Here is a 14,725-nt window from a genome sequence, read left to right as displayed (position 1 = left end):
TCATACTGAATCAGTTCTAGAGCTACATTTTAGCAAAGACATTGAAAACATTAGGTGTCCAAAGGAGGGCAGCCAGGAAGGTGAGGGAACCAGAAATGAAAGTGCAGGTGAATGCACTGGGGAGTCAGTTAGCCTTGAGAAGAGAGGCTATCCTGGGGGAGGGGATCCATGATAACTGTTTGCAAATATTAAAAGGGCTGTCATTTGGAAGGGACTGGACTTATTCTGCTTGGTTCCAGAGGGCAGAACCAGGACCAAAGGGGGCTAACTATAGAGGCAGATCTAAGGAGTTCCCATGTAATCTGAACAATGATGGAATGGATCACCTCCAGAGCTCATGGAGATGAGCCTAAGATGGTCACATATCAGACAATGTCATAGAGTGAGATCCAGCTCAGGAAGAGGTCTTCCAAGGTCTTTGCCAGCTCTGACATTCTGATTTAGTCTAACAGCCTAACCATTTCATAGATGAAAAAACTGAGGTCCAAGGAGAGTAAATGAGAGCAAAAAAGCAGACTAGAACCCAGATCTTCTGACTCTTATTCCAGAACTCTCTATCACACCACAGCACCAGCTGTGCCAAGCCCTTTTGGGTACTAGGGGATGTAGACAAGGGTGCATGGGCCCATCCCTTCTGATTCATCCTGGAAAAGATTCCCTGATTACATTCTCAAGTTTAAGGTAATTAGTGTCTCTTTTAACAACTAAAACAAGCATAGAACATAGTGCAAACCTTGAAGATGAGTCCTGAAATTGCTGCTATGTGACCTCGGGTCCCTCTCTGGGACTCAGTCTTCCCACCTATAAAATGAGTTGGCCCTCCCCCCATGGCTTCTAGCATAAAAAACTCCTTTGATTGGCATTTAAAGCTCTTACAGGGCACAGAGTAATTGTAAGGACCATAGGGAAAAGGTTATATGCATGTCAGCTCATTTACTTGAAGCCTGAAGAGGGAGAAGGGAGAGGAGGGCTGGAAAGGAAGGATGAGAAGTGGATCCCCATGAGGGAGAGAGTGAGGACTGGTGACTCACCGGCTCTGACTGGGATTTGGGATCTGGCAGCTGGGCTGGGAGCCCAGAAACAAGTTCTCATAGAGCGGAGCCCCAGGGCTGCTTGGGCCTGGGGCAGCAGAGGGACTGGGAGTAGGAGCATCAGTGAACTGCCCGGGGCTCCGGCTGCCATAACGGGGTTGCCAACCCGGAGTCGAGCTGCTCTCCGAAGGCTTCCAAGGGCAGGAGTTGGGGGCATCCCACCGCCGTTTCCTGCAGATCCCCAGGACGGTCCCCATGACCGCTAGCAGCAACACTAGCCCCAAGGTAATGCCCACAATGGCTCCGGTGGAGAGTTTGTGGTCAGAGCAATTTTGCAGCAGACAGCTACACGTCTTGTTGTGCAAGTCCTGACTGCAGTTTTGAGAGATGTTCTGGCCCTTGGACGTACGTAGCTGCAGGAGCAGACACAGCAGCAGGAGGGGCAGCCAGGCCCCAGCAGCCTGCATCCCGGCGACCTGAGGAGACACCCAAAATCCAGGCCTCAGAACTCTCCAGCGCCTGGAATGAGCTGTGGGCTCCTAGCTGTGGGCTCAAAGCAGCTCCCCGCCTGCCCCTCATTACCCACCTCTACCCATCCACCCCAGCCCAGAAGCAACTGAAGCAACTGTCTAAGGACACTCTGTCCGTAGCCCTAACCTTAAACCACAGCCTACTTCCACCACCCAAAAAGGATCACTCAATTTCCCCAACCGTCTGTGCCCCAGGAAGTCAGGCATCAACAGGATATGCTGCATGCCCATATGTCCTGACTTTCCCGCCCAGGATGGGGAGAGGGGAGGAAGGGAACCTCACTGGAGGAATGGGGAGGGAACATCCTCCTGCTATTCAGCCTCAGAAACCCAACCCCAGAGACACCCACTCCCACCCCCCCCACCCCGTCTTCCCTTCCTTGAAGATTCCCTCCTCACACATACTTCCCGGCCTCCTTTGGCTGAAAGGGCTAGATGACCAGTTCCAAAAATATGGAGAGTACTGGAGGGAGGCAGTGGCTCACAAAGATAGAGTCCAGAGTCAAGGGGGGCTTCCTGAGACCCAGCGCCTTCTTGACCTTTTTCGGCAACCCAGTGAGGTTCCCTGTTGGGAGAGAAGAGGAACAGGCAGACCCAGTTGTTTGTAAGACTGGAGGGTCCCTCCCCTTTCATCCCCTGTCTCTTCCCCCTTTCTGTCCCCAACCCTCAGAGAAGCCACAGCTCGCCCAAAGCAAAGGGGAAGGAAAAGCACATGCAGTTCAGCCAGTCTGAAGTCTAGGTTCAGGTTTCACTGGGCTTGGGAATATGGAAGACCCCACCTCTCTACCTCTACCGTGAACCTTCCCCACCCCAAATGGACCTCTTCGAGCCAACCCACCTGAGGCATAACATGTAGGGATGGGACAACAAACTAATGTTCCTCAGTTTCTTTCTCTGGAAAGTAAGGAGATTGGATTAGAGTAATGACTCACTCCTGAAGGCCCCCAGGACTCCCTGTTCCCAGTACGGCCAGAGCAAACTGCAGGCATTTGAGGGGTGCACTCGATTCTGGGTAATTTTCGTCTTTTGCCTCACAGAAGGGGCTCTGGGAAGACAGGAGCTCTTCTCCTCAGAGCAGGGTGATCCATCCCTTTCTCTCACTCATACACTTCTGTTCAAGCCCTCATCATCCTTTTCTTAGTCAGTCTTCCCATATACAGCTCCTTCCTTGTCCAATTCAATCTTCCTACAGCTGCCCGATGGATTTTCATAAAGCACAGATCTGATCATACTCTGCTGCTCAAGAAGGTTCTACGACACCCCCTTGTTCACTCTTGTCTCAAATGAGTGACCTGTCATGTAAAGTCCTTTGCCATTTTGTTCCGACCTGCTTTCCCGGGCTTATTTCCCATTACTTTCCTTCACAGATGCTCAAGCCAAACTGACTGACTTGCTGTGACCCTTATTCAACATTCTTTCTCCCACCCTCTTGCCTTTGAATGGACAATCCTATGCCTGCAATGCTCTCCCTTTTCATTTCCACTCATTAGCATCTCTACCTTCCTTCAAGGCTCAGCTGAAGGGATACTTCTTAATCAAGGCCTTTCATAATCTCCCCTCCCCCCAAATTCTTAACTGAAGCCAGCTAGATGACAAAGTAGGTAGAGTGCTAGACTTAGAGTCAGGAAAATGAATTCCAATTCAGTCTCAGACACCCTGTGTAACTCTAGACAAGTCATCGTCTGGCTGCCTCAGTTTTCTCATCTGTAAAATGAAGATAATAAGCATCTGCTTCTCTGGTTTGGGGGGCTTTTGTGCAAAGATCATACGAGATTCTATCTCTGAAGTGCTTAGCACAATTCCTGGCATATAATAGCCACTTGCTTAATATTTGTTTTCTTCTCCTCTGCGACAATTGATCAATCAACTAACAAGCTAACAAGTATTTATAAATTGCCTACCATCTGACAGGCAATGTTCTAGGCACTGAGAGATACAAAAATAAGAATGGAATAGTTCTGGATCTCAAAGACCTTCATTTCTCTAACACTCCCTCCCATATTATTTTGAATTTACTTTGTTCAGTGTATTTAGTTTTTATTTACTGATACACACACATATATTACATATGCCTATATGCCGGGATAGATATACACATATGTGTTTATAAACACATGCATACACATATGTACCCATGTATGCACATGCATATACATGCATACATGCCTACATACATATATTTACATAAAAGCACATATATACACATTCAGAGTGTCCCTGGAAGTATATATTGGTACATGTTTTGTATTCCTACAAGGTTGATGCAAGCTCCTGACAACAAAGCCTGTTTGTCTCTGCCCAGTATCTCCAGGTCCCAACATAGTGCCTGGCTCATTGTCTGTTGGAGGAATGATGTTTTCTACCTGGGACTTGAGAGTCCCCAAGGAAGAGATCAAGTTTCCCCTTCAGATAGAGCCTTTGTCTTCTTCCTCAAACCAGGGGGTCCCAGAGGTCAGGACCAAGTCTCCCCCCCTTCCCCCCAAGGCAAGATTCTCTCCTCTCAGACTAAGGATTCACTTCTAGTAGGGGCTTGGTGCCCCTTCTCCAAACAGGGGCTTCCTCAGGGCAGGGGTCTTTCTGACTCTGTACACTGACTCTAACCCTAAATATGGGGCTGCGGGAGGAGTAACCATCTCCCTCTCTTTTCTTTCTAACCCTGCTTAAAAGGGGTGGTTCCAAGCTGTGAATGTGAGCCTGTGGGTTCCTGGGAAGTTTACAGACAGCTCAACTTGGGAATCCCCAGTTCTGCCCCCAGGAAGGAAGAGAAGTAGCTGAAGGCCTGCATCAGCACCACTCGGGCCCTGTCCTCACCCAAGTCTCTGAGCAAATGAGAAAACTGAGCAATGGGGAAGTGGGGAATCCACCAGAGACAGCCTGGGGCCCTTTCTGGAGGGATCACTTTCCTAGGGTTTTGAGCTGGAAGAGCCTTCAGAGGCCATCTAATCCAACCCTTTAATCTTACAGATGGGGAAACTGAGACCCAGAGAAGAGAACTGACTTTTTCAAGATCACCGAGGACTCCAAACCTTGTCCTTTGATTCCAAGGTTATGGTTCTTCCCACCATACCACACTGCCTCACTTAGGCACCGGTTAAAGTCTGAAGTGCAGAATTAGCTAGGACCTAACTGTACAATGTCTACAGCCCCTCTGCCAACCTGTCTCCCTAAGGAATCCCCTTGGGAACAGGAAACAGGCACTCCAGCGACAGAGTCCAAATGAACATTTTAATACAGGAGAGACACTTCAACTTGACTCCTACACTTTCTGGTTTCCAGCTCCAGATCTCCCACTATCTCACTGCTGTGTAATCTTAGATTTACAACTTCTGCTCTCTTGACTTCAGTTTCTCATAAAATGGGGACATAATACTTGGACTAACCTCAAAAAACCTCAGAGTTTTTGTGAAGACAGTATTTTGTAATTTGTGAAATATTATGGGGGAACAAAACAGGAAGATGACAAATGTTGGAGAAGATGTGGGAAAGCTGGAACACTAATTCATTGCTGGTGGAACTGGGAGCTAATTCAACCATTCTGGAGAGCAATTTGGAGCTATGCCCAAAGGGCTACAAAAATATGCATACCCTTTGACCCAGCAATATTGCTCTGAGGACTGTATCCCAAAGAGATCATAAAAATGGGAAAGTGTCCCACATGTATAAAAATATTTACAGCAGCTCTCTTTGTGGTGACCAAGAACTGGAAATAGAGGGGATGCCCATCAATTGGGGAATGACTGAACAAGTTGTAGTATATGAATGTAATGGAATACTATTGTGCTATAAGAAATGACAAACAGGAAGACTTCAGAGAGATCTTTATGAACTGATGCTGAGTGAAAGGAGCAGAAGCAGGAGATCATTGTACACAATAACAACCACAGTGTGCAAGGAATTTTTCTGGTAGACTTAGTACTTCACAGCAATGCAAGGACCTAAAACATTCCCAAAGGATTCTTGAGGCAAAATGCCATCCACATCCAGAGAAAGAACTATGGAACTGCAAAGCAGAATGAAGCAGAATATTTTTTCTTGTATTATGTTTTGTTTTGTTTGGGTTTTTCCCATTCATTTTAATTCTTCCATGCAGCATGACTAATGTGAAAATGTATTTAATAAGAATGTATATGTAGAATACATATAAGATTGCATGCTATCTCAGGGAAGGGGGGGAAGAAAATCTAAGACTTATGGAAGTGATTGTAGAAAACTAAAAACAAATAAATTAAAATAAAATAAATTTTTTAAAAAAGAAGTACTATAGGGGAAAAGATCTGAGGATTTTAGTGGACCACAAGTTCCATGTGATATAAGCCATCATGTTGAAAAGGGATAGTAAAAAAAAAAAAAACAAAAAAAAAAACGCCAGTGTGACTGTAAGTATAAGCCATAATAAGAGTGGCTGCGGGTCCAGGACCAGGGACAGGTCACATGAGCAGTATGATTGTTCAGTTCTGGATGGCACATTTTAAGAAGGACAGAGACAACTTGGAGAACATGGAGAGGATAACTCTAAACTCATATAATAATTATAATGGATATCATTTAAATGGTACTTTAAGGTTAGTAAAGCACTTTACATATGTTATCTCATTTTATCTTCACAACAATGCTGGGAGATAAATGCTATTATTATTCTTATTTTCCAGATGAGGAAACTGAGGCAAACAGTAATTAGTGTTAGTGTTATTTTCCCCTAATAGAAGGTTAAAAAAAAAAACAACCTTGAGGTTAGGGGCTGTTTTTTGGTGTCTTTGCATCTCTAACCTCTTGAGGCAGTATGGCATATCAAATAGAAAGCTTGTCTTAAAGTCAGTAAGCCCTGGGTTCAGGTCCCACTTCTGGATCCAAGTCCAAGTGCTACCCCTGACCCATACTGGCTATGTGACCCTCACTAAGTCATTTAATTTTTGTGCTCTAAGACTATAATTTCTAGAGAAGGTCCTAATCTGCATTCCCAGAGTGTCTTTCTTCACCTGAGAGTTTGCAATGCCAATGAAATCACACCCTATCTCCATCCCAGTGATTGGTGCATAGTAGACTTTAATAAATCTATATTGATTGATTGACCAAGATGGGAAAGGAACTGGAGATCACACTATAAGAGTTCCCAAGGATTTATTAGGCTGGAAAGGTAGGGATGGGAAGCAGGGGATGGAGCATGTGAGAGGTTTTCAAATACTTGACAGCTGCTATGTGGGAAAGGGATTGGATTTATTCTGCTTTGCCCCAGAGGACAAAAATGGGAGCAAGTGAAGGGTTGGGAAGTCACAAGAAGGTAGAATTCTTTAGCGATTGGAGTCATCCTACAATATGATACATTGTCCCAGGAGGAAACATCATTTGGATAACCCTTACCTGTGGGTAATATTGCAAAAGCTACATACTTCAGTCAGGAATTGAAATGGATACCCTCAGACATTTTTTAAAATTCTATAATGAGAACTACTATATTATTATTGTCCAATAGCATGTACGCTCAGTAAAGGTAGAAACACCCATTTTGAACATTTTAATGTGCCTGACATGATGCCTGGCTTCCCTTAAGTTCTGCTTCTTATACAAAGCTTTTCCTGATTTCTCTGAAGTTGTTAATGCTCTGTGCTCACTCCCACACCCTGAAATTACTTGGCATTTACTTGAGCTAAGTACTTTAGAGCACCTTCATTGGGTTTGAGCAGCTGATGTGGTCTGGGGTGCTAGGAACCCTGAAATGCAAAGATAGCAACTGATGTGGTCTGGGGTGCTAGGAACCCTGAAATGCAAAGATATAGGGTGGGTCTGCCTTGAAAGAATTTGACCACTTAAGCCTTCTTTCAGTCTGAGTAATGAGGTTTTAATATATGCTAGTTGGTTGGTGAGATTCTAAGAATTCACAAATTTGATGAGGATGGGACTGATATTTTTATACACTGTGGGAAGATCTGGGTGGGATCAAGGAGTGGCAAGCAGCCTGGAGTGGGCCAGGTACAGCCAATGGAAGTCTGGGCCACTATGAAAGGAGAGTTGAAAAGATTATACTGGGATGGGCTGGATGCTTCATGGAAATACCAGGGCTGAAATGTATGAGAAAATTCAAGGTCTCTCCTTTTTTTTATGTGTTCAGGTCCCATAACCCTGTCATTGGATCCCAGTTTTAGTTCTGTGGGGAGAGACATGATCTAGCCCTTTACATATGTGAGCAATAACTTCTGCTTGGTCCCATGATCACTATAATGGAGTGAGGGTCAAACATCACTGGTGACTGAGCCAGAAAGAGCTAATGGAGTATAGGCTCTGGGAATCCCCTTGAACTCTCCTTCCCACGTGATCTGGCGTTTGCCTGAAGCCTTTCATTACCCTTAACAGAGCCTAGCTCCCCACTGTCTGTCACCTCCTGATTGCTGCTTCCCACCCTTGTTCCCATCAAAATTCTACTCTCTTGGTTCTGACCTCTAGTCACCCCAGTCCCATCAAGATCCTCCTTAAACTCCTCCTCCCTGTGTGGGATAAAAAGACCCTTAGTCAAAATCTTAAATAAATGAAGAGGCTTCTCAATAAGAACAGAAAGAAAAAGATTTATTACAATTCTCGAGAAAGGGACGTCCCTCCCCACTATCCCACCTCTCCATTGACTGGGAGTCAGGCTCACAATCTAAGCATGCAAAACTAGGCAAACCCCGGGAAATATTCACCTATCCCAACACAATTACCTCATCTAATATCTAACTTAACTGATGATGTGGCTTTAGAAAAGAGGGGAGGGGAAGAAGGGGGAGCTGGTAGTGTTGATGTGACAATAGTACAACAACCAAAGGGGAGATTTGAGTAACTTCCAAGTTTTGGTTACAGCCCACAGCACTTTCACAAAGAAAGCTGGTAGCTGGGAGGTCGAGGGGGGTGGGGACCAACTGACCATCCACAAGCCCTTGATACCTGAAAATCAGGTATCCAAGGAGAGAGGCCTTATGGAAGAGAAATTTTATTTAGAAAATCCAATATTCCCAATATTTTTATTATGAAAAGTCTTCACAATCTCCTCATCTCACTCATCCCAGACTACTAGACCACCCCTAGATCCCTCCCACAGTCTTTCTGTATACAAACTCCATCTTGCCTCCATGAAGGCACTCAGATTCAATCTGGCCCACTTGTCACTACAAGCATCACAAATGGCGAGGCTTCTTAAGTCAACCCAGTATAGCAGATCTCAAACTTTTCTTTTCTTTGGCTGAAAGAAGGCTTAGGTCAAATTCATTCAGGCAGGACCTAGGGTATTGGTACTTTGGGGTCCCAAGCACCCCAAAACTCAACAGAGCCATCCACTCTAAGAACTGTAAGGAGCAAGGAGAAGTGACTTCAGGTCTTTTCCAAGGTGGCCTCTTTGTTGGGACATAGTCTACACCAGTTCTCCCTTAAATTTCCAGTTGTGTCGAAGGGGATTTCTGTTTCCCTCCTCCCTCCCCAGCAGCAGCTGTGGTGGGCTACTTGCATGTGGCCAAGATAACACAAGCTTACCTAGATGACCCTGAGACTGGACCTCAAATATTTGGCTGCCTCATCACCTTCGTTTGACCCTCCCATCCCCCTCCCTCCCTTCTTAGATAAACTCCTTGAGAGTTGTCCACTAGGAGAGGACTCTAGGAAGATGGTGGAGTAAGTTGGAAAACTTTCGGCTCCCCAAATTTTCTTCACGAAAAAAGATCACCTCAGACCAACAGAAATAAACATGGGGTTAATAAGGTGGGGAGGGTGCTAAGGCAATTTGAGAAGATCCCTGGAAAGACCCAACCTCCAGGAGCAGAGATTTGGTCTGAGTGAAGTGAAACACCTCCACACCAACTCTGCAGAATCAACTAAAAACAAAACACGAAGCTCTGGGGCAGGTGGGTTGAGAATTAGCCTCAGCCTTAAAAACTTTCAACTAGCAGACAGGGTTGGAGTCTGATGACTGAGTAGAAGATTGACTGACCTTCCATTGTTGAGGGACACCAAGAACAGCTATGCTGACCAGATACATCCCCACTGTGGCTGCCACTGTGGGAGAGAAGAAGCTGGCACACACCTGATGAGTGCAGTAGCAGACGGGCAGGGCTGTAGGCACTTGCAGGAGAGCAGAGTCCCTGGTTTCAGTTCTGGGGCTGAGAAGACAGTTACAGTTTGCAACCACCAGAGGGAACACAGGGAGTAAGATTATTTGCAGAACAGCGTGGCCAGGGCCCCTCCCTGGGGTTAAGGAATGGAGAGGAGAACCCAAGGTTTGGTCCAAGACAGACCTCAGAAAATAACTGTAAAGAGGGCCTCCAGCTTGGGGCATCATTCTCCATACCTCGAGACTACAATTTGATTATATATAATAGCTGCAAAAGCCAAAAAATAAATAAATAAACATGAGTAAGTAAAAGAGAAAGAACCTAAATATAGACATAGATAGTTGCTATGGGGATCGAGAAGATCTGGGTTCATATTCAGAGAAAGAAAGTGGAGTTAAAAAAGCCACTCCTTTTTCAACGAGAAACATCAAATGATGGATCCTAAACACAAAAAGAGCTCTTGGAAGAACTTAAAAAGGACTTCAAAAACCAAATAAGAGAGATCAAGGAAAAATTAGGCAAAGTAGAAATAGAAAAAATCCACTGATCATTTTGAAATGTAAAAAGGATAATTTTGATTATTTTAAAATTAAAATGTTCTTGTATAAATAAAACCTATGTAGCCAAAAAGAGAATGGAAGGTAGAGAATTGGGAAAAGACTTTCATGGACAATCTCTCAGATAGGGTGTTATTGGGTTGGAATACTGCTGTGTTGTAGGAAATGAAGAGCTGGTTGATTAGAAAAACATGGAAAAACTCGGACCTATGAAAGAAGATGCTATCTACCCTCAGAGACATTGATGACAGGTGAAAATAAGCATACTACATCTTACATATGTGTATGAGTATATATATGTATGTTTATAGATATCTACATATGTGTGTATGCATATACATACATACATACACATATTTATACACACATATGTGTGTATATATATGTATGTGTGTGTATATATATTTATCCATGTTTAATTGTAGCCTTCTTTAAAGTAGGAGGAGGGAGGGGGAAAAGTAGGGAGAGTGAGGGGAAAAGTAGGGAGAGTGAGGGGAAAAAATAAAGTAAAAAGTGCACAGCAGGGGCAGCTAGGTGGTGCAGTAGATAGAGCACCAACCCTGGAGTCCTGAGTTCAAATCCTTTCTTGGACACTTGACACTCATTAGCTGTGCGACCCTGGGTAAGTCACTTAACCCCAATTGCCTGGGGGCAGGGGGAGGTGCAGCAAAGAGCTGTTTGCTAGATGCCTTCATTTTTTTCTCCTGTCACTCTTCTTAGAAATCTGTCTTCCAATCTTATCGTTCAACTGAACCTACTCTCTCCAAAAGTTACCAAGGATGTCTAAACTGCCAGATCTAATGGCCTTTTGTAAATCTTTGTCTTTTTTTTTTTTTTGCTTTTACAAAGGAATAGTTATTCAAAAGATGTAATCACAAGTTTACAAACTTACTCCCCCAAAACATGGGAGGTATAATCCCCCTTCTCTCTTTGTGTTCCCCCCAGTCTCTAGGGAACAGAATGGGATTCATTTCATAGCTTAGCTCAGCTCCCATAGAACCCAGTCCCACTTCCAAGTCCATATCCCCACCTTGGTCTCAAATTCCAAGTACTCTGGCTTCTCAGGTGAGAGAAACTATAATAAATAACCAATGATTTGGAGAGATCCAGAGTTCCCCCCTTTTTCTAAAGTCTTCATTTCAAAAGCCCAATCTCTGAGAGTTGAATTCACTTTTTCCTTAACAGTGGTCAGACCCCACCCAACCTTATAAGGAATCTAATCCAAGGTAAATTCCTGCCCATTGTGTTCTACTCAAGCAAATTTGGGTGGAGGTAGATTCTCGGTCTAGGGGGAGAGGGGTGGGGTTGTCTGAGTGTGGAGATAGTCTCTTTGTCCAAGAGTGATGTGATGTCACTCTCGGTCCCTCATTGGAGTGAACCCACTTCTCTTTGTAATATTCATTCTCTTATTAAATTGTTAACCAATCAGAATTGATTGCCACCCTCAGGACCACTCACTCTTCCAAGGATATATAAACTGTGAACCAGTTTATATGGCCATGAGGGGTCTGGCATACCCAGGAACTATGTCTCTCAAGGTTTTTTAAATGTCACTCAGGGCTTCCAAGCTGGGCTGGCTGCCTTCACCATTCCACCTGCAATCCTGGTTCCAAAGTCCCCATGGCTCAAACTCTGTGGTCCCATGAAGGTCTCCTCCAGCCCCTGAAACTCAGGAAGGCAAACAAGATAGTGATTAGGGGGTGAGGGGAAAAGATCTGGACCCTAAAAGGAAAAGTTCTTGAACTTTCTCACAAACTTCAGGAACCCAGCCCCTGAACCCAGCCCTTGGGTTCACCTAGGGCATCTGGCCCACCCCAGCCCACCTTGATTACTTAATTAGCTTACTTGACACTCCTTAATCCCATCAAGATCTTTCCACAAGCTTTCTGTATAAAAGTGTTGATTTTGTCCCTGTTAAATTGTTCATATTCTTAAAATCTGGCCAACTTGTATTGGCCTCGCAAATAGCACAGACTCACTAGGAGTCTGGCATCACAAATCAATTCGTTACTTTTACTGGAAGGCTTGAATGCTTGAATTCTTTCGAGGCAGACCTGTACCCTGTACCCTTGCATTTCGGGGTTCTCAGCACCTCTAGGCCGTATCAACAGGACAGAAACAAATACCCCTAAAGCCCACTTTGGGGAGCTAGCATAAAAGAGGGAGAGCAGACAGAAGTCATTCCCCTTTTCTCAGTTCAGTTCATGGCGCGCAGTCAGTGGGGGAACTGTGGTGTTCACTCTCTGGATGCGGCAGAAAGATTAGTCAAAAAAAGTGTTGGAAAAGAGAATCAGCTAAGTTTCTCCAGTTTTAAAGATGCAAGCAGTCAGTCAGGGGAGGCTGCCCCCCCCACCTGGCAGGGAACAAAGACATCTGCAATCTGAATCTATTCCAAAGGCCCCTTAAGGGTGTCTCCACTTGGGGTACTGGGCATGCCCACACAAGCATATCCCCCATTTGAAATGTACTGTCTTCAGCAAGTAGAGAGGGATACAATCTTCTTTCTTCTTGGTCTCTCTAGGCTTTCAACACCACTGATAGGCCTCTCTTCCTAGATTCTCTCTCCTCTTTAGATTTTCATGTCACCACTGTGTGCTGGCTGTCCTCCTACCTGCCCTTCCTACCAGTTCTTCATTCATGCTTTAGAAACACTCTCAGACTCTCCCTCTGATTGGCTGACTCCTCCCTGACTCTCCATTTTAGGAGACTGCCCAAGCCAACTAAGTCCCATTCCTATCCAGGCTGCATGCTGGACTTTTTATCATTCTATACTTCAATCCCAAGAAGGTAAGCTCCTTGAGGGTAGGGACTGTCTATCTTCCTGCTAGAATTTAGCACAAGGCCTAGAACATAATGCTTATTAACCTTCTGAATGTCATATCATGGGTATCCCCCAAGACTCTATCCTAGAGTCTCCTTTTTCCCCTCTATATCAGAGGTTCTTGACCTGTGAACTTGCATTAAAAATATTTTGATAACTTTATTTCATTGGACTCATAATATATAATTACACTTCTTTGAAAAGCTATGTTTTTTATGTTATGCTGCTGGGGTTGGAAGCTCAATTCCATGTGGACAGTCTCGGGCGGGTAAAGGTGGGAACTTCTAAATCTTAGAGTTCTCACGAGGCCCCCCAGGAAACGACTGGGAATCGAGGTGAACCGAGCTATCTCGTGTATTTCCGCCTCTTCCCGTGAGATACGTGATGGGAGGAGCATCCCCGCTCTGGAGGCTGTCCTGGATTGGGGCACACCTGTTGTTACCTAACAGGCTCGGTATTGACGTGTAAACTACGCGACGGGAGGGCTTAAGTAGGGTCAGGAAAGCCTGAAAGCTCTCTTGGGCGGAGGGGCCACATGTGAGGACACAAGGCTCCGCTTTTCCTCTCTCCACTCTTCCCTCCCCCTTTCTCCCCACTTACGCTTCTACTTCCAATCTCTTATTGTAAGATCTTTGCCTCCTTGGGAGATTCTTCGCTCCCTCCTAAGGAAGAATTCCCCTGCACTTGTAACCAGAACCCTGAATAAAGCTCAACCCTTGTTCGATTCTGGAACGTCCTTTCTCTCATACGAGCATCCGGCTTGGCCAGCCGAAGACCTCGAGAGGTGAGGTAAGAAGACTCGGGTAGCCCACAGGCCTCTAGGCCTGGCATTATGCATTGTAAAATATTATTAGAAAAGGGGCCTATAGGTTTCACTAGACTTCCAAAAAGGTTCATGAAACAAAAAAAGCTAAGAACACATGCCCTGTAGAATTTCATTCTATGATCTTTTTGGCTCCTGTAGGTTCCATTATTGTCTCTATTTAGATGATTCCCAGACCTATATTTCAAGCCCTGGTTTCTCTCCTGAGTTCCAACTCACATCTCAAGCTGGATGTCCCATACACATCCCAAACTCAACATGTCCAAAACTGAATTCATTATCTTTACCCAGTCAACCTTCCCTATTACTGGTACTACCATCCTTCCAGTCACCCAGATTCACCACCTTGTGATCACCATCCAAGCTGCCCTCTCCCTTACCTCACATATTCAATCAGTTGCCAAATTGTTGCTTCTACCTCCGTAGCAGCTCTCATATATGGGCATCTAGGTCCCAAAGAGGGTATATAACGAATCTCATGAAGTCATCACATGCATTTAGATTCACATCATCCAAAATTATAATTGTTTAAGATAATGGTCATGTGTACCAGCTCATTAGAAATTTGCAGTGCAAATTCGAATGATGTCACCACCTCTCTGAAACCAATAGATCTAGACCTAGATGTAGGTCTCCTCTCCACAGTAACAGCCACAGCCCTGATTCAAGCCTTCATCACTTTCCACCTACACCTTCTAACAGGTCTCTTGGCCTCAGGGCTCTCCCCATCACACACACACACACACACACACACACACACACACACACACACACACACACCTCCATTAGCTTCCTTTTAACCTCAAGGCCAAATATAAAAACTGGCCTGTGGCTTTTAAAACTCTTTAGAACCCGACCCCTTTCTAAGCTTACTTTTTAGTAAACAGCTAC

General features: G+C 44.8%; 1 protein-coding gene across 2 annotated transcripts in view; it reads right to left on the bottom strand.

Moving 5' to 3' along the window:
• LOC140499780 (uncharacterized) overlaps positions 1-14,725 on the bottom strand; it is a 38,079-nt gene that overhangs the window by 1,721 nt on the left and 21,633 nt on the right. The window contains exons 2-5 of one of the 2 annotated variants that reach the window (XM_072601648.1): positions 11,708-11,852; positions 2,400-2,455; positions 1,967-2,126; positions 1,032-1,507 (exon numbers count right to left, since the gene is read on the bottom strand). In XM_072601648.1, coding sequence (XP_072457749.1) covers positions 1,032-1,507; positions 1,967-2,126; positions 2,400-2,413 — 650 coding nt within the window. In that variant the 5' untranslated portion in view covers positions 2,414-2,455; positions 11,708-11,852. The remainder of the gene's footprint in view (positions 1-1,031; positions 1,508-1,966; positions 2,127-2,399; positions 2,456-11,707; positions 11,853-14,725) is intronic. The other variant, XM_072601647.1, reaches the window with a different exon arrangement.

Source organism: Notamacropus eugenii, chromosome 4 (genome assembly GCF_028372415.1).
Source record: "Notamacropus eugenii isolate mMacEug1 chromosome 4, mMacEug1.pri_v2, whole genome shotgun sequence".
NCBI classification, from domain to species: domain Eukaryota; kingdom Metazoa; phylum Chordata; class Mammalia; order Diprotodontia; family Macropodidae; genus Notamacropus; species Notamacropus eugenii.
This window is presented reverse-complemented; position numbering and strand designations above follow the sequence as displayed.